The sequence below is a fragment of the Podarcis cretensis genome (genome assembly GCF_951804945.1).
Source record: "Podarcis cretensis genome assembly, chromosome: 11".
NCBI classification, from domain to species: Eukaryota; Metazoa; Chordata; class Lepidosauria; order Squamata; family Lacertidae; genus Podarcis; species Podarcis cretensis.
The window spans coordinates 27,783,637-27,806,271 of NC_137180.1; the positions used below are offsets into that span (position 1 = coordinate 27,783,637).

Consider the following 22,635-nt stretch of genomic DNA (forward strand, 5'->3'; position numbering starts at 1 on the left):
TATATGTTGTTTCAGTGCTGTCCTATTTTTCTCTTTATTTGCTGTAGTTTTGCTGTATATGTTGGTTTCAACACATACTTCTGGCATTAATATAGTTTGTATTGAACTTTAAAATAGCACAGCGATGTACCAGCATTCTAGTACAACTTCATGGAATGATTATTGATGCTTCTGTCATCTAAAACCAATCTAACAATGTTTTCTGTTCTATCTAAAGCCATTTAGTATTGCAGTTGATGCTGTTGTCATGTTCTTTTTCAGCAACTGGTGCTACAACCACTATCTATGCAGTTGAAGCTGATGGAGATCCAAATGCAGGATTTGATAAAGCAACAGAACCTGGTGACGTGCAGTACTTGATTAAATGGAAAGGTTGGTCTCACATCCATAACACTTGGGAAACGGAAGAAACCCTGAAACAGCAGAATGTTAGAGGAATGAAGAAACTGGACAACTATAAGAAAAAGGATCAAGAAACAAAACGGTGGCAAGTATTGTTTATTGTAAAAGTATAATACAAGCACATATTGTATATTATTGAAGTATTCATTTGGCACGTGTCTTTATTCATGCATGAACATAATTGGCAGAATGCTGAATAAGGTAGATGTAATTCATTCATAATGGTTTTTTTTAAAAAAATCAAAGTACTGTAGTACTGTTCATCTGCAGATTTAAGGTTCAGCATTATGCAGGATCCTTAATGGTTACTGTGTGCTGTATCCAGTTGTGGCTTTGTGCCAGCAGAAATGCTTCCACTACAACAAGGTGAGGTACCCTATTTTCACCAATCTTCTCAATTGCAGCCCTTTAAGCCATATTACAGGGATAACCAGTGTGGTGCCCTCCAGCTGTTTTGGACTACAGCTCATATCATCCTGGGCCATGCTAGCAGCGGTGATGGGTGTTGTAGTCCACAGCACTTGGAGACCACTCCATACTGTTCCAGAAGAACCAATAGCCTTTTGGTAGGATGGAGGGGCTACATTGGGTAAGAAAGAATTAGTGAAAATATGGATTCCAATATATTTCTTCGACTCAAAACACTGAATGCAGACTGAGCTCTCTGGATCTTCACACACACACACACACACACACACACACACACACACCACCCAATCTATTGGCAAGAACCTCTTATGTACATATATCAACTGAACCTCATTTATGTTGTGGGACTGTTGCAAAGATAAAAAGAGGAGAATAATAGAATGTTGCCTCCAGGTTGTGCTTTCTAACTTTATAGATTTCCAATTTACTTACCTTTTGTCTCTTCCCCCCGCCCCCACAAGAAAAGTTTCTAATCAGTCTTCCTGTACTTCTGTTGAAAGTTAGAAGAATAGTAAGCTATACATTCTACAGGGCTATAATGAATACACTGTGTAATTTCATTCCAGGTTAAAAAATGCTTCTCCAGAGGATGTGGAATATTATAACTGCCAGCAAGAACTCACAGATGATTTGCACAAACAGTATCAAATAGTAGAAAGAATAATTGGTAAGTGACAGATTTTGAAACTGGAAATAATGATGATACACCAGCATAATTCATGCATTTAAGTTTTTCTGTGTTCATGTAGTTGGAAAGAAGTTGTATCTCATCATATTTTATAAACTATTTTAAAGACTTTTAATGTACATGTTAGTGTTCCTACAGCTATATCCATAAGTTGTTCATCTATTCATGGGTTGTTCAGCATAGTGCCTTATTTGAGCCTAATTATGTGTCAGTGTTAAATTTTATTTTAAACATATATTTCCCACAGCTCATTCAAATCAGAAGTCAGCAGCAGGTTATCCAGACTATTATTGTAAATGGCAGGGTCTCCCTTACTCAGAATGCAGCTGGGAAGATGGTGCTCTCATTGCAAAAAAATTCCAGTCACGCATTGACGAGTATTTTAGCAGAAATCAATCCAAGACAACTCCTTTTAAGGACTGTAAGGTGGGTACATTAGTGTTTCTTTTAACAATGTCTCCTTCAGTTGAAATAATATCCGGTGTCAGGCAAATGGCAGCTCAATTCAAAAAGAAGAAGAAACCTGCATAGAATACTATTGGTTAGGAATAAGGGATTAAGCCTAACATTCTTCCTGACATCTTATTTTCTGCGTCAGAGAATTATTTTGTATGGAGGGGCATTTGACTGAATGATGCCAGGCATAGCTTTACCACTTGATCTGCTGTATGTGAAATCTAATCCAACAAGAAGAAATATAAGATTTAATGGTTTCAACTGGTTAAGAACTATTTTTTTAAGCACGATGCTCAGGGTGGAAGTTGGTCCTTGGCTGTAGTAGATGCAGTTTTTCACTTGCATAAAGATTGTTTATCATTTTTTTCTTCCAATTCAAATATAGAAAATTAATTTTCACCACCCCTCTTTTGTCAGGTTTTGAAGCAGAGGCCAAGGTTTGTGGCCCTAAAGAAACAACCATCTTACATTGGAGGGCATGAAGGTTTAGAGCTAAGAGATTATCAGTTAAATGGACTGAACTGGTTAGCTCACTCTTGGTGCAAGTAAGTACATAATAAAATGTTGCAATTATATGTTAAACACACATGCATATTTTTATTTTATTTTACAAGCTTAACAGGAACACGGTCATACACATTTGCCACTTAATAAATATCTGTGTGCTTGTGGTAGTTACGTTTAATGGATTGTACAAAAATAGTTATTTATATCCCATTCTTATTTCCATGCAGACTTTTTTTAAAAAAAAGCATGATCATTAAAAATTGTAAGCTAGTTAAAATCTGAAGATAGGACTTAAACTGACATGGTTCAGTTTTTATTGTTTGATATGTGTGTTTAAATGAGCGGTGTGTGTTGATTCTGTGTGTACCCTGAATTACAAGTTGAATGGGGAAAATTTGGGGAAGGTTCTCAGATCTTAGGTCAGATTGTGCCATTAACAAAGCATTTCTGTCCTGTCAGTGACTACCTAAGCTTCTGAATCGCTTTGCTGCACTCGTTGTTCAATGGTACAGATGCCCATGACCTAACCCCACCAGTGACATATGCTGAGGGGGATATTTCCATACACTAGACTTTTCTGAGAGTCTGGCCTTTTTTGCCACCCTTTCGCACTATGCAGTGATGAAATTTTGCTATCCTGGGGAAAATAGAGGCTATATCCCCAAAATTCATTGTGGGAGGGAACAGAAGCCCCTCTCAAAATCCTTGGGGTAACAGGGTCTTTGCTAGGCTCTGAAATGTCCCCCTCCAGTCTTTCCTTGGGAACTATTGTCTTTTTCCCACTGTCCCCCCCCCCAAATGATTCCTCTTGTACCCACTGCAAAATGGTGAAATCTGCTCTTGTGGGAGAAATACTGCAACTGTCATTCTGAAATTTGCCATGTTTTATATACCTCACTTTACAGGAGCAACAGTTGCATTCTTGCAGATGAAATGGGCTTGGGCAAAACAATACAAACTATCTCCTTTCTGAATTATTTGTTTCATGAACACCAGTTATATGGACCTTTCTTGCTGGTAGTACCACTTTCCACTTTGACATCTTGGCAAAGAGAAATCCAGATATGGGCTCCCCAGATGAATGCTGTAGTTTATCTGGGGGATATTACTAGCAGAAATGTGGTAAGTGATCAAATTCTACAGTGTCACTGTATTCTTAGTACATCCAAAATTAGTGCTTATACAGAGATGGTATTGGAAATATTAAAATTAACCAAATTTCACATTTATTTTAAAGAGTTGCTTGTTTTTGGTAATATTTAATATTTTTGCAAGTAAAATAAAGTGTGTATTCTCCAATATTTTGATACTTTGTTGAATAACAGAGAAATAGTAGCCTTTCATTTTTGCCAAATACATTGCTGCTATCTAGGAAATGGCACAGACTCTTCCATTGTCTGCTAAGACAGAGGGAGGCCAAAAAGCAGTATTCATTCAAGCTTCAGTTTACTGAACTCAAGTAGTTAAAATGTAATAATTGATTACTTTCATTAGAGAGGTATTTACGGATAATAGCTTTATTCAGTAATGAAATGGACTGTAAAACATGAAACTATAGGTCTTAGCATGTTATATTTGAAATTTACATTATGCTTATTAGTTCTTTTGAATCAACTACAAATGCAACTGAAAATAATACTTCCAATCATTTTGATTTAATCTTCTTTGTTACCCTTGAACTAAGCAATATTTTAACACAGTCTTTTAATTTAAAAAATTTCTTAATAAAATTCACTGACTGCTTTTTGCTGTTGCTTGTTAAAATAAACTTCCTCATCGTAGATCAAGAAGTAAAGTGTTATACTGATCAAGCATTAAGCACATTTAACTCCGGTACCTAAGGAGCTTTAATTCTTGGGAACAAGGCAACAGTTTGAGCTACTTTGAAGTCAGTCTCTCTTTGATGGCAGAATGCAGGATTCAGATTGACAAGTTATTCTCAAAGTAATTTATTTGCAGGGGTGAAATGCTTTCCTGCCTCTAAAGAGAAAGAAGTGTTTGGAGCAAAAGGGAGGGGGAGAGAGAGAAGGAAGGAAAGCTAGGAAACAAAAAAGAACTGCAGAATAACAGTTCCATCTTTCAGTTCCTCATTTATACAGTAAAACAGGGCAGGTGTGGGGTGGGGCAGATGACCACTCTGAGGAACAAACCATTCAGGCAAGAACATGATTAACTGTTACTCTTTATCCCTCTTTCTTTTGGGGTAAGATATATTTAGCCAGGTAGCAGTAGTGACTATAGCCATGACAGAAACAATCCTGTTCCACAGAACTTCTCCTGTCTGTCACTATCGTGATTGAGCCTTCAGGCAGTACTCACCTAGACTCAGAAGGACCTGTTTATAGGATCTCCCAACTCACCAGATACCCATTTTCGAACCAATGAAATGTTTTCATGTGTCTCCCTACAGATCCCTATCATGCCATAGGACCCAACTCTCCTAAAGGCCCAATAGCATAATCTGGATTAGATGTTACTGTCCGAAGAGAAGGGTGCGGTGGGAATTGCAGTTGCAGTAGTGTAGCAACTTCAGGTATCAGAGGATAAAGGGTTTTTCCAAGACCCTGCTAAGTATCTCAGTGTGCTTTCTAATCAGTGGCACTACCCTCCTGTCCTGCTTTGTAAGTGGGCAGTCATTTATAGCCTTTGCAATCTGAGAGATGACAGCATCAGATCAGTTGATCCTGGAAAATGTCAGAGAACAGTGCATGATAGAGTGATGATACTAATCTAGAAATTGGTTTGTGCCCAGTACATGACTGAAAAGCCTTCTCAGGCACTTGTTCAAAATCAGTCATATCTTCTTCAGTTTCAAGCTTTAGAAATGGTTCCAACCCATGAGTCATTGGGCATATTTTTTCACCATGCTGGAAATCAGGAGGAGGAAACGAGCCATTCTGTCTCTGAAGTACTTCAGCAAATTGCTGGAGAAAAGGTGCTCCAAGTTGTGGGTTCTGAAGTTCACAGCAGCACAACCAAGATATTTCCTTGCTTTGTAGATGCAACAGAAGTCCACTGCTGTATTCATCACCACTTGCCTGGGCAAATTGTGTTACAATTTGAATTCCATAGAATTCCATAGAATTCATTTGAGTCAAAGAATATGTTGAGCTCTAAGCAGTGCTGTTAAGTCTCCTGGACTTTCAGTATCAGTTGGCAAATAAACAGGTGTAATTCATATAAACAGGTGTCCTAACAAGGTTTATATTAGCAGGCAGTTGAGCAACAGAAACTTGTCTCATTAGCTTATTTGGCACAGTTCCTAGGTCGGCATCTTGAAAAAGTAGTGGTTGTTTTTTACTTATGGACTTCTCACATCGTTATGAACCTTTGTTTATAATTATCTGTGTGAGCCTACATACACTTCCACAGATAGTTAGATACAAGTTTTACATAGGTAGAGATACATAGATATAAAATATCTGTTGATAAATAGATATAATGCAGCATTTTAATAACACCAACCTACTTGATTCTGGTCCCCATTCCAATTTTATCTTCACAACAACCTTGTTGAAAAGGTTAGGCTGATAAGTTAATAAATGACTTTTCATTCAGTGGATTTAAGAGAAAGCCCTTCCCTCATCAATCTTAATCTTGCTTCCTCTCATCCCAGAGGGAATGACTTTGCCACAGTCTGGGCTGTTAACCTTGTTCCTCAAGGGAAATAGAGATTTACAAATAAATAAAAAGACAAAATATGCATTTTCTTTTGTGAAATGTGTTTGTAAATAAAAGCTAGTTCCCTGGCTTCTGCCTCTGGTTACATCATTATTGCAGTGTAATGGATCTTTCTTCCATAAAGGCTCTTTAGAAGGACCAGAATGAGGAAGGTAATTGCTTGTGTTGTGTACTGCATGTGTGGTTTACACTCAAAGTTGGATCAGTTTCTCTTGTTTTGTAACAAAGCTGCAAAGGAACAGTTGCAAGACAGTTACAAAGAAACAGGTTAAGCTGCGCTGGTGCAGAAATATATTGCATTGGTTGTGCAGCACTAGCTCCTTTCTCAATGGGTAGCTATTCTAATCCTAATTCTAATTCTTACTCACTTTCATATTTATGAGCACTTAGCTTGTGTGTAAGGTAATGTTTAGAAGCTAACAGCATTAAATATCAGAATTTACAGAAATATTTCATAACCTAATTTCTCACCAACTTTGTCTGCAGATAAGAACACATGAATGGATGCATCTGCAGACCAAAAGATTGAAATTTAACATCCTTCTGACAACTTACGAAATTTTACTGAAGGATAAGGCAAGTAATTTGACCACCACTCACTTCTCAAAATGAATGCAGAATACTGAAGGAACTAGTCTTGCCTGTCAACAGATCTTAGGTTCAATAGAAGAAGTGACTTGTGAATTTTATTACTGAAAAAGGCAGTCGTTTTCAATTTTATGGAAGGAGGTAGAAAGTTTTTAATAGATTAGTTGTTCATTTTTCTACAGCATCACTTAAATTGCCATTTTAAATGCTTAATCTCTGAAACAAAAAGTCACTCATTTTTATTTTATTTAAACAGTCATTCCTTGGTGGTCTGAACTGGGCATTTATAGGAGTAGATGAAGCCCATCGATTAAAAAATGATGATTCCCTCCTGTACAAGACGTTAATAGACTTCAAGTCCAATCATCGCCTCCTTATCACAGGAACACCTCTGCAAAACTCCCTGAAAGAGCTCTGGTCCTTGCTTCACTTCATCATGCCAGATAAGTAGGTAAACTTACTATACTAGCCATGTACAGTTAGTAGAATTATTTAATTAGCACTCCTTGAAAAATGGTAGGGACTGCAGCTTTGCTGGTTTGTCTATTGCTTTGTTTTGGTGCAGAATGTCTGGAGAGTTTATTTGTTTATGTTGTTAGTTGGCTTTAAGTGACACTGGAACCATGTTAAAACAAAACAAAAAGTCCAATGCCTCTGGGAAGCTTACAGGCAGAACATAATGATGACAGCCATCACTGGTCACCTATTTATTTTAGCTGCTCTGGCTTGTGTCCAGCTAAGTTCTGCTATTAATTTATGTATACTAATTTCAGTGGGTCTACTCTGAGTAGAATTTAGTTAACAATCCTTTGTTTTGTATATTTTCAGTATAGTCTCGCAATAGAGGTAAATAATGGTCTTCTGATATACTGGCTACTTTTATTTGTTTATGTAAACCATACGTCTTCAACATAGATTTGTTTTTAGGGTAGCAAAGCAAAATAATAAGAAACAGGAAGTTAAAATTAAAATGATAGAAATGATTATTTTAATAATACAGAAAACGAATATAGCAAATAAAAAAAACTCTCAACAGAGTTTGTTTAATTTATTTAAATAAATTAAATAGAATCACTTAGACCAGTTTAATTTTAAAGGGTGCTTACATTAGCAGTTTGTAAATTTGTGTAACTACAGAAAGCTGCTGAAAAGACTCAGATTATTTGTTCACTTCTACTAACGACTATACAGATTTTTATTAAGATAGAAACCTGAGCATCATGGCTGTACTAGGAATCTTGCTGGGGATTATTGGAGAACCCTTTGAAGACAGGGGTGGGTTGTTTTTTATCCGTATGGTCTCTGCCAGTAGAATCTTTTATATCTCTCCCAATAAAGTCTTGTTTGTTCACCTTTTACTTTTCCTTCAGTATGTTGAGAGAGTGACAGCAGCCTAAATATATGCTACTTGCCCATATTTTTCTTATGGACAAGTATGAACAAAGTGGAAGGAAATTAAAATGGGGATGAACTGTCAGAAAAGAAGGGAGAATAAATTAGCAGAGCTTTTTTTTTTTTTTGTGGCGTGTCACTCGGAAGTAAGTCCCATTGAATTCAAGTGGGACTTACTCCTAAGTAAGTGTGTATAGGAATGTGTACAGTGCTTAAGCTGCTTTAAAACTAAGTAGCATAGAACTTAGTGAAACGTTTAACAACAAGGGTCATTTATTTTTCATAATTCAAATTTTCTATTGGCTTAATAACTTGGCTGATTATATGCTTGTACAGTAAGACTACTGGCATAGCATGTATGTTTATTTTGAAAATCTGCCACAATGGTTATATTGAAATTTTGCCACAATTTAGAATGTTACATTTTATATTGAAGGTTTTCTTCTTGGGAAGATTTTGAAGAGGAACATGGGAAAGGAAGGGAATTTGGCTACGCAAGTCTTCACAAAGAACTCGAACCATTTCTACTAAGGAGAGTTAAGAAGGACGTAGAAAAATCTCTTCCTGCCAAGGTTGAACAAATTTTAAGAATGGAGATGAGTGCATTGCAAAAGCAATATTATAAGTAAGTAATTTATTGTGGCTGTCAAAATAATTTACACAGTGAAAAGTGAGCAGGTTTCTTTCATACAGTAAAGAGTTTGCCTGTCTACCTGCAAGCATTTTAAAAAAATTTCTGTTTTCCAGTTTCATTACTGACAATACGCTTTTTTTTTAAATATCAGGTGGATTTTAACTAGGAATTACAAAGCCTTAAGTAAAGGTTCAAAGGGCAGTACCTCAGGCTTTCTGAATGTCATGATGGAGCTCAAAAAGTGTTGCAATCATTGCTACCTCATTAAACCACCAGATGATAATGAATTCTATATTAAACAGGAGGCCTTACAGGTAAAATTTCATGTCTTTGTAAAACTGCTCTGCATATATTGTTCTGTATATAAAAAAAATTAAAATGCAATGATCAGATTACTGGGTTTTTAAATGTTAATTAAATACCCTAGGAATGATTATATCTATTATTATTATTATTATTATTATTATTATTACCACCACCAAGTAAACATATCTGGGGAGGAAGTTCCACAAACGTGGTGCTGCAGCTGAGAATGTTCCCCCTGCTTTCCCACTGCCTCACCTTGTTTCATAGCAATATTCTGAATGCGTAGTGTAGCTTTTTAAATCTAAGAATTCTATGCACAGGAATAGATGTAATTGTGTTAGGCATATTCAGACTTCCTTAAATTTTTGATTTGTGGTTTCTACCTTTGGTTTCTGGTAGTTCCCACAAAATGCATTAATGTTAATGTACAGACATAATCTTCCACGCAGTCGTTGATTTTTTTATGTCTTGTGTTTTCTTTCAAGAATTTAATCCGGAGTAGTGGGAAGCTCATTCTTTTAGACAAGCTGCTGATTCGCTTACGAGAACGTGGCAGCAGAGTGCTTATATTTTCTCAAATGGTGCGGATGCTGGACATCCTTGCTGAATATTTGAAATATCGTCAGTTTCCCTTTCAGGTAAGAGCTTACCATTAAATTATATCACTGTGCACACATTTGTTTATTGGCCTCATGCTGTTTACACACTAGCGCAGTGTTAGTCTAATTGGTCTTTTTCTCTCCAGAGGCTAGATGGGTCAATAAAAGGAGAACTGAGGAAACAAGCACTGGACCATTTTAATGCAGAAGGTTCTGAGGTAATGTGTTCACTTGCCTGTTTTGTGTTTTGTTTTATCTTTTAAGGAATGTGTTTTGTTTCTAGCAGCAGAAAAGATTATTTGCCATCTTATAAACAAAAACCTTCATAGTGAAATCCAGGATTTTATGTTACAAAATGGAACTGTAGAACTTTGTTTAAGGTTAGCAGTTTATTTTACAACGTTGTTTGTGTTGGAGACAAATGTTTTGGTACAGTTTTGGGCAGTTTTAGAATGATTGCATTGTTAAGTAGTTTAAAACAATTTTAATGTATCAGTTAACTCTCCTGTTAAGTATATTTTTACAGTTTTTGTTTCAGTCTTCCTGTCTCTCTTAATTTCAGGACTTCTGCTTTTTACTGTCTACCAGAGCTGGAGGTCTAGGCATAAACTTGGCATCTGCAGATACTGTTGTTATATTTGATTCTGACTGGAACCCTCAGAATGATCTGCAAGCACAGGCTAGAGCTCATAGGATTGGGCAGAAGAAACAGGTACATATGTCTTGTTTGATTTAGGTACTTGGTTGGGGACAGGAACAAATTATATGAAATCCAGTTTACATATATATGTGTGTGTTTATCTGTGTTTATTCCCCCCACCCCTCAAGTGACGTAGTTTGAATGTCTGGGTCATGTTTTATGGATGTGTTCATTTACTTGTCTTTATCAATATGTTGTTTGTTTGTTGGGGTGTGTGTGTGTGTTACAATTAACTAAAGAATTCAACTTTTTAATAGAAAGACAACTTTAATGTGCCCAGTTCCCAAAACTAGCAGCCTGACTCCAACAGACACAGTACTAGCATATAAATGTTTATGATAGAGTATATTTAAAAGAGTGCAAGTACACTTCGTATACCTTGGCTGCAGTCCACCAGCAGTGAACTGAATGTGCTCCCATCTCCACAGAGACAGAGGAGCTCTGCTCCCCATAAACTATGCACAAAGCTTTCAGGCTAGCCATGGCATTCTGGAGATGTTCCACCACTGTGATCAGCCTGACATCTCCTTGCATCTGTACAGTGATGATTCACAAAAGGGGAAAGTGCTGATAGCAAGGCCATAGGAAACTAGATTTGGGTTTCACAGCAGCAACAGCACACATATATGAAATTTTATTTATTGCCCATCCTTCACCCTAAGGTGCCAGGGCAGATTACAACACTAAAACACAATATGAACACTAGTTATAACAACTTAGAATCACAAAAATAAGGTGGATCCTAAAAATATATACAGGTGCCAGACACACCTCTGTGGGGAGGGAATTCTACAACTTAGGGGCTGCCACAGAGAATATCCTCTCCTGGGCCACTACCCGGTGTTGTTAGAGCGGAAATGGATTCACACTGCAGAACTGGGGGCTTGCATGGTTTCTTCTTGTAGAATTGCAGCCTCTGAAGATAGAAACATGTCTCGTTGGAATATACTGTTCATTCAAATACCTCTAAAAGACTGTCACATAATTGCTCCAAGCACATTACACATTTAAGAGGAGTTAAAAATATGAATGCCATTTTAAATTTAATATACAGTCGTACCTTGGAAGTCGAACCGAATCCATTCCCGAAGTCCATTCAACTTCCGAAATGCTTGGAAACCAAGGCGTGGCTTCCAATTGGTTTCCTATTGCACAGGCGCGCTGGAAACAATAGCGGAAGCTGCGCCGGACATTCAGCTTCCAAAAAACGTTTGGAAACTGGAACACTCACTTCCGGTTTTCGATCATTCGGGAGGCAGAACGTTCGACTCCCAAGGCGTTCGGGAGTTTTATTTGTGACTAAAACTTCACTTTATTTCCTATTACTTTAGTGACTCCCGTAAATCTTTATTTTTTGTTTGGTTGTTCACAGGTAAACATTTATCGGCTAGTCACTAAAGGATCTGTAGAGGAAGATATCCTGGAAAGAGCCAAGAAGAAAATGGTTTTAGATCACCTTGTCATTCAGAGAATGGACACTACAGGAAAGACTGTGCTGCACACAGGTTCTGCACCTTCTAGGTATACCTTTGGGGATGAACTGTAAGCCTATCTAACAGACAACTTCCCAAAAATGTGCAGATAATCCTTCACAATGTTAAGGGAGTTATGTTGACTTGTCCAAGGTTACAAAACTTGCCAATCATCTTCTTTCTCTCAGGATGTCAGGGCTAAATCTCCTGGCTCCTGAAGCTAACAGATAGGCATCACCTGAGATATCACTTGCTTTCCCATCATGCAGTCCTTTCTGCCCTTCTCAAATGATAGAAGATGGCTTCAGACTGATTCCTTCCTCCCTTATTAGAGCAACGGTTCTGAAGGAGCCAAACTGAATTGACCCAGAACTGCTGAAAAATATAATAATGGAAAGATAAACATGGGAGGGTTGAAGAAAGGAGGGCAGTAACCAAAGGAAGAGAATCCCTCTGCCTGACGTTTTCCCTATTGGTGTGGATTACGGTGACCTAAGAAGCTTAAGGAACCAAGACACAATTCTAGGAGAAACTCTGAATTTATGTTATTGATGGAATGTGTCAGCTCATTGTCTGTGGGAATCTAGTATCTTAGACACACACATTTTTGTGCCTTGTGCTGAGTAAAAGAGTAACACGTTCCCTTTATTTTTAGCTCTACTCCTTTTAACAAAGAGGAGCTGTCAGCTATTTTAAAGTTTGGTGCTGAGGAACTTTTTAAGGAACTTGAAGGTGAAGAACAGGAGCCACAAGTAAGGTTAACATCCGAGCATTTGATTTTTTTGGTCTATTCAAATCAACATTCCACCAGTAAGATTTTATTTTATTTTTTTCAGGAAATGGACATAGATGAAATCTTGAAGAGGGCTGAAACACGGGAAAATGAAACTGGCCCATTAAGTGTCGGAGATGAATTGCTTTCCCAGTTTAAGGTACTGTACTTTTTCATTCCATAATTATGTTAAGCAAAAATTATTAAAAGCAACTCCATTTTAGAAATGCTTTCTGTTAAAAGCTCCAAGTTTTTCCTCGGGAAACAGTTTTTCTGTTTAGAAGAATGTAGTCACCTCTGTCCCTTTTTAAACACTTGAATGTTGAGATTTGTTTAATATTTTTTTTAACCTCACTAAGAACTTTTGTGCCTCTTCCCTGTATGCAGATCCGTGCAGGGGGAGGTGGTAGCCAGGTGCAGTTGCCTCAGAAAGCTAAGCTGGCAAGGGCCCCCCACCAGGGACCAGCTGATTTTTTGTTCGAGTTTATAACTTTATTCTAGCAAGACTCCTGCCCTGGGCCTCAGACAAACTCTGCATGGTCCTACCTGTATGTACTCCAGAGAGAAAAGAGGAAAGCTGATTACTGTTGTTAGAAACTTCCTTGAGTTTCTGGAGAGGTATAGTGTGTATAAATAAATATATAATCATCTGACACTGTGGCTGCTATCCTGTGAACATACTTGAGAGTAAGTATTTGGACTTGCTAGAACTTAATTTCCACATTAGCATGCATAAGATTGGTCTGTAAGTTAGCAAGCCTTCAGTAACTTTATGCTAGGGCCTCTAACACAGACGAACAGAAAAGATGACCGAAACACCTTTGGGGAAGAGTGCACAAAGGATAGGATCCCGGATTAATCATGCTTAGAGTTGACCCATTGAAGTCATGATGCTCAGGTTAGCCCTGTTTGTTGTATTTGGAGTGTGTGTGTGCGTGTGCACATTGGTAATTACTTTTATCAAAACTACCATTTTAACAGGTGGCAAATTTCTCCAATATGGATGAAGATGACATTGAACTGGAGCCTGAACAAAATTCAAGGAACTGGGAAGAAATCATTCCAGAGGTCCATAGGAGAAGATTAGAAGAAGAGGAAAGGCAAAAGGAACTGGAAGAAATTTATATGTTACCCAGAATGAGAAACTGTGCAAAACAGGTAAAGATTACTTTTGAGAGGCTTTCCTTCCCATTGCGTTTTGTGTTGGAACAAATTGTACTTGAAATGTTGAAATTTGCTTTAGTTTCAGAAATGGAACACTTAAATTTTGCACTGTTTTTTTTTAAAAAAAAAATACAGATCAGCTTCAACGGAAGCGAAGGGAGACGTTGTAGAAACAGAAGGTATTCTGGATCAGATAGTGACTCCATCTCGGAAAGAAAACGACCCAAAAAACGTGGAAGACCACGGACTATTCCACGGGAAAACATTAAAGGATTTAGTGATGCAGAGATTCGGCGGTAAGAAATGGGGAAGGGGGAAGATCTATAAGGGGAAAGTAATAGGAAAATTATCCATTGGAAGCTTGAAATGCTTGTATGTTACCTGTCTAAAAAATCACACTTCCTTTTCAATTACTTTGATAAATACTGTTTCACACATTACATGAAGCTATTAAATTGAGGGTACATATTTGTTTAAAGTCAAATAGAATGGTTACATTTACAGAATTTTGGGTTTATATCGCAGTACCTTCATCTTCCCCACCCCATTTAAAATTCTACAAGCTATTTTAGAAAGAAAATAAGATTATTTCCTTTTGTTTGGATTGCCAAATAGTATGGATTTTGGATAGAAATAAATTAATATTCATATAATCTATAATGGCAATTCAGTATAGAGAAGGTTGTAATCCAGCATCTCTTTCTCTCTGCATGGCATCTGATAGTGTATGGAAATATTTAATAGTATCTATTTTGACAGATTAGACACTTTACTGTAGTAAACATGAATCTGGTTACTTTCATAATTTAAAAAGGTTCTTACTCTCCATTGCCATATTTTGACAAACTAAAACACCGGTTTCTGAAGTGACTTTGGTTTCAATCCCCCATCCCCACAAAAAGCTCAGTAGAACCTACATTTGAGTAAATGCATATAGGCTCGAGACCTTTTTAATATTATTTGTGGAAGATAGTACATTTTTTAAAAAAGAATTTTGAAACTTAGCTTTGTATTTACACATTATATTCTCTCATATAGATTCTTTATGGGCACGCTAACTTCAGTAGAATATCCTCTATAAATTGTCTTTATTCACTGACGTTACCAAATATTTTCCCTTCTTAACTTTACGTAGTGTATTTTTCTTGCATGCATATTTTACTGGTTTATCTTGAAAAAGATAGGATATAAGGACCACGTAATTAACATACCGCTTTTTGTTTTTACAAAAAAGGTTTATCAAGAGTTACAAGAAATTTGGGGGACCTCTTGAAAGGTAAGCTTGCCTACCTATTAAAATCCATTAATTCATGGAAAAGTATAATTATTAATACTGCTCCTTGCATGTTCAAGGAGCACAGATAAGGTGGTTTTGCTATTTTGGGGGGAGTCAGTAAACTGAGTGGTGCAGTTCAAACAAACAAAACATAGCTTAGTGCAAGCCTTGCCTCAAACCAAGTCATCTTCTTTCTGCTTCGCCCTCAATGATAAATCAGGAAATCTATTTCTTGGTTTGAAGATGTAAGAGGCAGCAAGCAAAGTCAGAAGCATAATTCACACCTGAGATGTTCATTAACGTGATACTTTTCTAACACAGAGAGAGCAGGTGTGTGTTTTAGAAAGAGAGGAAAAATTGTCCTAAAGCTAATTTACATTACTCACTTAGCAAGGGACTATGTATAATCAAACCCTCTTTCTCTGAAATTAGCAGTGGGCTCCCACTGTGTGTGTTAGAAGCTTGGGGTGGGAGGAATCTACTCATTGCTGAGGAGAGATCTGCCGCTGCCAGAACAATGGATAAGGAATTTGCCGGTGCAGTATGCTGAGTGACCAAATAACAAGTGTGCCTTGTTAGAGCACCTGGGGAGGCTAGGGTAGAACAGGTATTTTTAAAAAATATGCATCCATTGCCTGCTGTGACCAGGGAGTGCTACTACAAGAGGCTATTGGAGAGGGTTGACGTCTTGAATTTCCTCATTAAGAAGGTTGTATAAATATCTAGCATTAATGCATATCCTGTTTTTCATTTCTCACATACTGATACGAGAGCTATGATACTTCTGCTCTGTTGCAGGTTAGATGCCATAGCAAGAGATGCTGAATTAGTCGATAAATCTGAGACAGACCTCAGACGGCTTGGAGAGCTGGTACATAATGGATGTATCAAGGCTTTAAAGGACATCTCATCTGGACAAGAAAGAGCAGGTACAGCTTCCAGGGGGTGGAGGCAGAGATTGCTTATAACCCATGCCAAGAACTAAAGAAGTGAGCTCCTGTGACACTTCTTTTTCTGCCCATACAAGCAGTCCCAGCCTTCCTTGGCCATGTTCCTGAGTGGACAAACACAGCCTTTGAACAGAGATATGGGATTGGCAGTAGTTCCCATGATTGTTCTGGTGCTTCTTCCTAGCTCCAAAGCAGCTATACTCATAACTGTACAAATAAATAAAATAAATAAAATTTCCAGTAGTACCTGGGAGACCAACTAAGTTTGTTCTGGGTATAAGCTTTTGTGTGTATGCACACTTCTTCATATGCATGCAGGGAGAGAGCAGGAGATGGGATGCAGAGCCCTCCATTAACTGCCTAGAGACCAGCTCCTTCTGTTCCTGAATTGTTTCCAAATCAGCCTGTTTTCATAAGCACTTTAAAAACTGGAGCCTGGTCTTGCTTCCCCGCCCCCCAATCTCTCTCCCCGTTCCTTTTTCATTTTCTGTTGTGTCTGTTTAGATCAGTGGTTTTCAACCAGTGTGCTGTGGCACCACGGGGTACCTTGAATGATAGTCAGGGATGCCACGGGCAACACTGGCCTCTGTCCCTCCTTCCTTCCCTCCCTCCTCTGATGCCCTCTTGCATCTCTGCCTTCCAAAGGCTTGCACAGCTATTAGTTGCAGCAGCGGCTGCCCGGTGGTCCCCCAAGGAGAGGGGATAGGAGGCTGAGGGAACGCTCCACAAGGGAGGGTGAGAGGCTGCCAGCTCTGCAGACAAGGGGCAACATAACTGGGCTCCTGAGCCCCACAGGGGTGCCACAGAAAGAATGTAGCTGGTCAAGGGAGCCGTGGACTCAAAAAGGTTGAAAACCTCTGGTGTAGATTATAAACCTCAGGACAGTAACTTGTTTTTTAAACTTCTCTGGGTGTCTATTTTGCTGAAGCACAAAAGCTGGATGTTACCAATTAATGGATTAAGTTATGTTGTGATAACATTTACGTAGGTGTGTGAGATATAAGTGAGGCCATATTCTTCACTTGACCTGAAACTGTTAGTCCATGTCAGCAGCACTCCTTGTTGCTTTTTTTTTCCTTTCTGGCACATTGTTGGTTCATGTCCTTGAAACATTTGTATTGATTACCTCTTCCTTCTAGTGACCTCATGTTGAAAGGGCATCTTGTTCCTTCACATTTTGGAATAGTGATGCATAAAACTGATCTAACATTTACCTGTTTTATATTCTTACTTGAAAGGGGGCAGACTTGGAAAAGTTAAAGGCCCAACGTTCCGAATATCAGGAGTGCAAGTAAATGCAAAACTAGTCATCTCACATGAAGAAGAGTTGGAACCGTTGCATAAATCCATTCCTTCCGATCCAGAGGAAAGGAAGAGGTTTGTTACATTGTTTTATTTTGATTGGGGGGGGGGCAGGTATGTTGCTAGGGAGTTCTGACCACATCATTGCTCAGGAGTTTGAATATCTGCATTCACATAACAGCACCCTCTGCTTTGGCCACAGCTGATTTAGCTTTTTTTCCTGTTCTAGCCACTCTTATGCACAGATCTGAGGAGTGAGACCTATGAAGAGCAGAGCAAGTGTCATATAGTGGTTAGAGTGCCTGACTGTTCAGGAACTCATGGCCTATTTGGTAGAGCCCCCTTTCTGATACCAGCATTGTTGCAGCTTACCTGGGAGGGGGTTGGGCAGAGGCGTGGTGAGGTCAAGGCTATGCAGATGGACCAACAGAGTCAGTATGGCACTCTCACCAGTGTGCCTTCACAGTTTTGTCACTACCTTTCTTCCCTCCCCCTCCCCCCCAGCCCTTCCAGGTAATTTGCAGCAGTACCAGAGGGTGCCACCATGGCTTGCCCCACACATGGGTCACTATTGCTCATAGCACTGATGTAAAAATAAAATGAGAGGGAACCATAAAATGAGAGGGAACTCTTTAGAGGAAGAGTGCCAGGAAACTTCTGTTTCTGCTTCCTTTTTTAATGGTTATATTGTATCTAGCTGCCAGTAGAGGTAATACAAATAGCTTGTGAACTTACTGTTTTTCATTTAGATACACCGTTCCTTGTCACACTAAGGCTGCTCATTTTGATATAGACTGGTGCAGGGAAGATGACTCTAATCTTCTAATAGGCATCTATGAATATGGATATGGTAGTTGGGAAATGATCAAAATGGACCCAGATCTCAACTTGACACACAAGGTAAGTCCTGCTGTCTGTCTGAACATAATGTTATTCAGGAGATCAAAAATTGCTGGTTGAATGGTTACGGTGGTAGCCAAGTGGACTGTATTCTGATTTGAGACATTTAGATGAGACTGTTGTATCTCATTTCTCACATTCTGCATTCACACTTTAGTGTTATATTTTTAGTTTTTCCATGGTATCCCTGGAAAATTTTTAGAGAGGGCTTCCTTTGTTACTGGTTAATTATTATTGTCTTTCCTCTCTAACGGACAGGATGAGAGCCAACAAACTGAAGGTCCGTCTAGATAAGACTGAGGCACTTATTGGGCGGTTCCTTAGACAGGGTGGATGGGAGGTTGCCGGCTCTTGATGGGGTTACACTCCCTCTGAAGGAGCGAGTATGTAGCTTGAGGGTAATTCTGGATCCATTGCTGTTGCTTGAGGCTCGTGTGATCTCTTCAGCTAGTCGCCCAGCTGCACCCCTATCTGGACAGGGGTAGCCTACCTTCTGTTATCGATGCTCTGGTAACTTCTAGAATAGATTACTGCAATGCATTATATGTGGGGCTGCCTCTGAAGATGGTTCAGGAACTTCAGCTTGTGCAGAATTCGGCAGCCAGGTTGCTCACCAGGGCAAGACACTTTGGGTATATTACCACGATCCTGGGTCAACTACACTGGCTGCCGATTAGCTTCCAGTGCTGGTTTTTACCTATAAAGTCTTAAATGGCTCGGGACTGCAGTACCTCAAGAACCCCCTCTCTCCATATGAACTGACTCTCCCTGCGATCATCAGCTGAGGCTGTTCTTTGTGTGCCTCCTCCATGAGAGGTGCAGAGGGTGACAACATGAGAACAGCCCTTTTCTGCGGTGGCTCCCTGTTTGTGGAATGCTCTCCTTGGGGAGCCTTGCCTGGCGCCTTCATTAGATATCTTTAGGGATCAGGTGAAAACCAGGCCTTTTAATAACTCTTGTGTTCCATTTTTGATAAGAAAAAGAAAGTTGGGCTGAAAGAATCTAGATTCAGACAACTTTTCCCAGTTTAGTGAATCTTTTCTTATCCATCAAGCTGATAAAACACTCTGTACTTGGGAAAAAAGCATCTTAAATTGCCCTTTCAGATTCTACCAGATGATCCAGATAAGAAACCCCAAGCCAAACAGTTGCAGACCCGTGCAGACTACCTCATAAAATTACTCAGTAAGGATCTTGCAAGGAAGGAAGCACAAAGACTATCTGGGGTGGTAAGTTATTTTCTGTGTATTATCTTTTTAAGTGCACCTACTTGAACTTGAATAAATATCTAACATGGCACTTTTCTGATATTCAGGGAGGCTCAAAAAGAAGGAAAATGAGAACTAAGAAGAGTAAGACCATAAAAGCAGCAAAAATTAAGGAGGAGACAAAGAGTGATACATCACCACCACCTTCAGATAAGTCTGAGGAAGAAGAAGAGGAAGATAGTAAGGTGAATATCTAGAAGTTTGAATTTTTGCAAAAAGTAGTGATTTTTAAGCGTTAGATTTATTTGTTCGATTGGCCATTTTGAAGTTTTATCACTCATATAGCCCCCATATTTCAGCCAGGGGACTGTAGTGGAGAAAATAGTAGTTTTCCTCAGACCACAACAAATTCAGATGACATTGCATCTCATGACTTCACCTCTGGTGAACTAGCTCTCTTGACTTGAACCAATAGCAACTGAAATATGGCCAGAGTATAATTAATTGGGCAAATGACAGGCAACTTGCATGGTAATTAGGTTCCAGGGATTGAGCGTACAGCTAAAACCGTGCATAGCCAAAACAACCCCAGAACCCCCACCCCACCTTTCTAGAGCCGAGTGGGCCTTGCCTCCCACATGAGGCAGAGAGTTTCTAAGCTCTGCTTGTCTTCTTACCCAGCTCTGGGATGCTCCCATGAGAGACCGACAGTAAGTGGAACAAACTGAACATTGAATTTAAATTTGAAGTGGGTGCACCAGTCTGGTGAAGCTCTCTTTTCCATCTACCTCTGCTCCATTGAATGTGTAGGTGAAAAAGGAGCAGCTGTGGCAAACAAAAGTTTGGCAATAGAACTGAATGGAGGGCTATGTCACCAAAAGAAATGGCCAAGTACTAAATGATTCTAATATTTATATCTGAACTTCTTAAATTAGCATTTTGATGTACATGCGTGTATGTTCCAGGATGAAATGGCTGCAGTAAAACATCCATGCAAAAAGATAAAAGCAGAAAAAGAAAATGAAGAAAAATCTGATGCAGATATTGTCCTGAAGAAGGAGGCTGATGACAAAAGAGAGGCCAAGGAAAACAAGAGGGAGCTGAAAAGGGAGAGAAAAGAAAAGGAGGACAAAAAAGAATTAAGGGGGAAAGATGCAAAAGAGAAGAAGGAAAGTAAAGCAAAAGAGTACATGCAGAGAGAGAAAGAAGTAAAAGAAGAGAAGGTAATTAAGTCAGAGCCGTATTAGACCACCTCGTGCCCATAATAAGCATGCTGTGTTTCTAGTTCCTCTCCCGCAGGGGTGGGGTCTGAAGGGGAGGTAGGCCTGATGCAGAAGTCAGAACCAGGTGGATCTTCCTTGCTCTCCTTCACATGGATTGTGACTAAGCTCTCAAAAGGAAGGGGAAAGCCTTGTATGCTTCATTTTGCTCTCTAGTAACATCCTTGTGTACCCAGTCTATATATGTTATGTGTGAAATGCTGCCTTACCTTAATGTACATCACTCTGCTTCGGTGGTGGTTTTTGGTTTTTCTGCAATCAAGCAGTATATGATTTTTTTAATGAAGTGAATATTTAGCACATCACTTCAGAAATTTTGAATCTCTTAATTTCTAGATGAATGAGTCCAAATCTGAAAGCAAAGACAAAAGCAAGAAATCTCCTTCGGCAGACACTCCTGTTCATATAACAGCAAGTAGTGAGCCAGTTCCTATATCTGAAGAATCTGAAGAACTGGATCAGAAGACATTCAGTATTGTAAGACTTCTTCAGAATATTTTGTCGTTTGGTCATACTAATTGGCATGAGGCATGTGATTCACTGTTAGCAGAAAAAGTGTTCATTAGGTCGTCGATTAAATATGGCTCTTGAAAGATGATGGCTACCCAGTTTGTACTCTGCAAACTGTCTTTAAAAAGTTTTAAACCATGCTTTATATGTTCATATGGATTATTAAGTTTGATGCTCCATATAAAATTTAAATATTATTTTATTTGTACCCCACCCATCCATCTGGTTTGCCCCAGCCACTCTGGGCAGCTTCCAACAAATACAAAAGCATAATAAAACATCAAACATTAAAAACTTTCCCTATACAGGGCTGCCTTCTGATGTTTTCTAAAAGTTGTATATTTATCTCCTTAACCTCTGATGGGAGGGCGGTCCACAGGGTGGGCGCCACTACCAGAAGGCTAAATTGGAGATAAATTGCATTTTCTTAGAAAACACAGTAAAAGCAAGAGTGGTGGGCATAATCCTCATATTATAGATGTCTAGTTAAATGTTACGTTATGTCGATAGAATGTCAGATCTCTGAATATTTCTTTATTTTTACAGTGTAAAGAAAGAATGAGGCCTGTCAAAGCAGCACTGAAACAGCTGGATAGACCAGAGAAAGGTCTTTCAGAAAGGGAACAACTGGAACATACTAGACAGTGTCTTATCAAAATTGGAGATCATATTACAGAGTGTCTAAAAGAATACACAAATCCTGAACAAATAAAGCAGTGGCGAAAGTAAGTAATCTCTGAGGTAGGAAAAAATCTGTCTTCTAAGTGCCTCTGTTGGCACCTATGGGCAAAACCTCTATTTTGCAAAAAATATATTTCCCAACCTGTGGAAAAGCACTTGGATGTGTTGTGATATCATGAGAGAGAGAGGCTGCTTAACCTTTTGCCAGCCGTTTCTTTGATCAGGACCAGCCACTTCTCTCTGTATGAGGTGAAAAGCAGCCTTTGTAATTACGATGGTGGAGGTGGAGAAGGAGTGTCAGAGCCTGTCATGGAGATTCCTAATAGCATCTTTAATTTACAAATCAATGAAACCTATTGAGAAGGTTCAGCATGGGTTCACACATCTGAAACTCCTGCAGTTACAGGAGAGAAGAGATCCAGAAAAACAGTCTTCTGAAAACGCTTATGTGTACAAATGCCCCATTTGTACATAAGGTTCAGCTATTCAGTTTTTATGGGTGTACGGGAAAAACAGTATGGTTTGCTGCCTAGCTAGCTTTTTTAATGCATAGGAACTTTCTTTTTAATTGCCTACTTTTTATGGCCACATGGAGGGAAATGTAGTAAATATGGATTGAAAAAAATTTGTTCAGCCCATTTACAGTTTGCAAGATGACAGCTGAATTATATTTTAATTTAAAGTTGTGTGTACCAACAGAGCTACATAGCTGCTATATCATAGTGCAGTCTGTATACT

At 38.8% G+C, this 22,635-nt stretch overlaps 1 protein-coding gene across 2 annotated transcripts in view; it reads left to right on the top strand.

Moving 5' to 3' along the window:
* Positions 1-22,635, top strand: part of CHD1 (chromodomain helicase DNA binding protein 1) — a 43,630-nt gene that overhangs the window by 17,374 nt on the left and 3,621 nt on the right. For both annotated transcript variants that reach the window (XM_079995276.1, XM_079995275.1), the window contains exons 8-33: positions 262-487; positions 1,398-1,498; positions 1,767-1,945; positions 2,393-2,520; positions 3,388-3,604; positions 6,650-6,739; positions 7,008-7,198; positions 8,580-8,768; positions 8,929-9,091; positions 9,569-9,721; positions 9,829-9,900; positions 10,245-10,394; positions 11,755-11,903; positions 12,510-12,606; positions 12,691-12,786; positions 13,608-13,784; positions 13,926-14,086; positions 15,025-15,066; positions 15,865-15,995; positions 17,255-17,393; positions 18,068-18,218; positions 19,325-19,447; positions 19,534-19,671; positions 20,392-20,649; positions 21,043-21,183; positions 21,763-21,941. In XM_079995276.1, the coding sequence (XP_079851402.1) occupies positions 262-487; positions 1,398-1,498; positions 1,767-1,945; positions 2,393-2,520; positions 3,388-3,604; positions 6,650-6,739; positions 7,008-7,198; positions 8,580-8,768; positions 8,929-9,091; positions 9,569-9,721; positions 9,829-9,900; positions 10,245-10,394; positions 11,755-11,903; positions 12,510-12,606; positions 12,691-12,786; positions 13,608-13,784; positions 13,926-14,086; positions 15,025-15,066; positions 15,865-15,995; positions 17,255-17,393; positions 18,068-18,218; positions 19,325-19,447; positions 19,534-19,671; positions 20,392-20,649; positions 21,043-21,183; positions 21,763-21,941 (3,841 nt within the window). The remainder of the gene's footprint in view (positions 1-261; positions 488-1,397; positions 1,499-1,766; positions 1,946-2,392; positions 2,521-3,387; positions 3,605-6,649; positions 6,740-7,007; positions 7,199-8,579; positions 8,769-8,928; positions 9,092-9,568; positions 9,722-9,828; positions 9,901-10,244; positions 10,395-11,754; positions 11,904-12,509; positions 12,607-12,690; positions 12,787-13,607; positions 13,785-13,925; positions 14,087-15,024; positions 15,067-15,864; positions 15,996-17,254; positions 17,394-18,067; positions 18,219-19,324; positions 19,448-19,533; positions 19,672-20,391; positions 20,650-21,042; positions 21,184-21,762; positions 21,942-22,635) is intronic.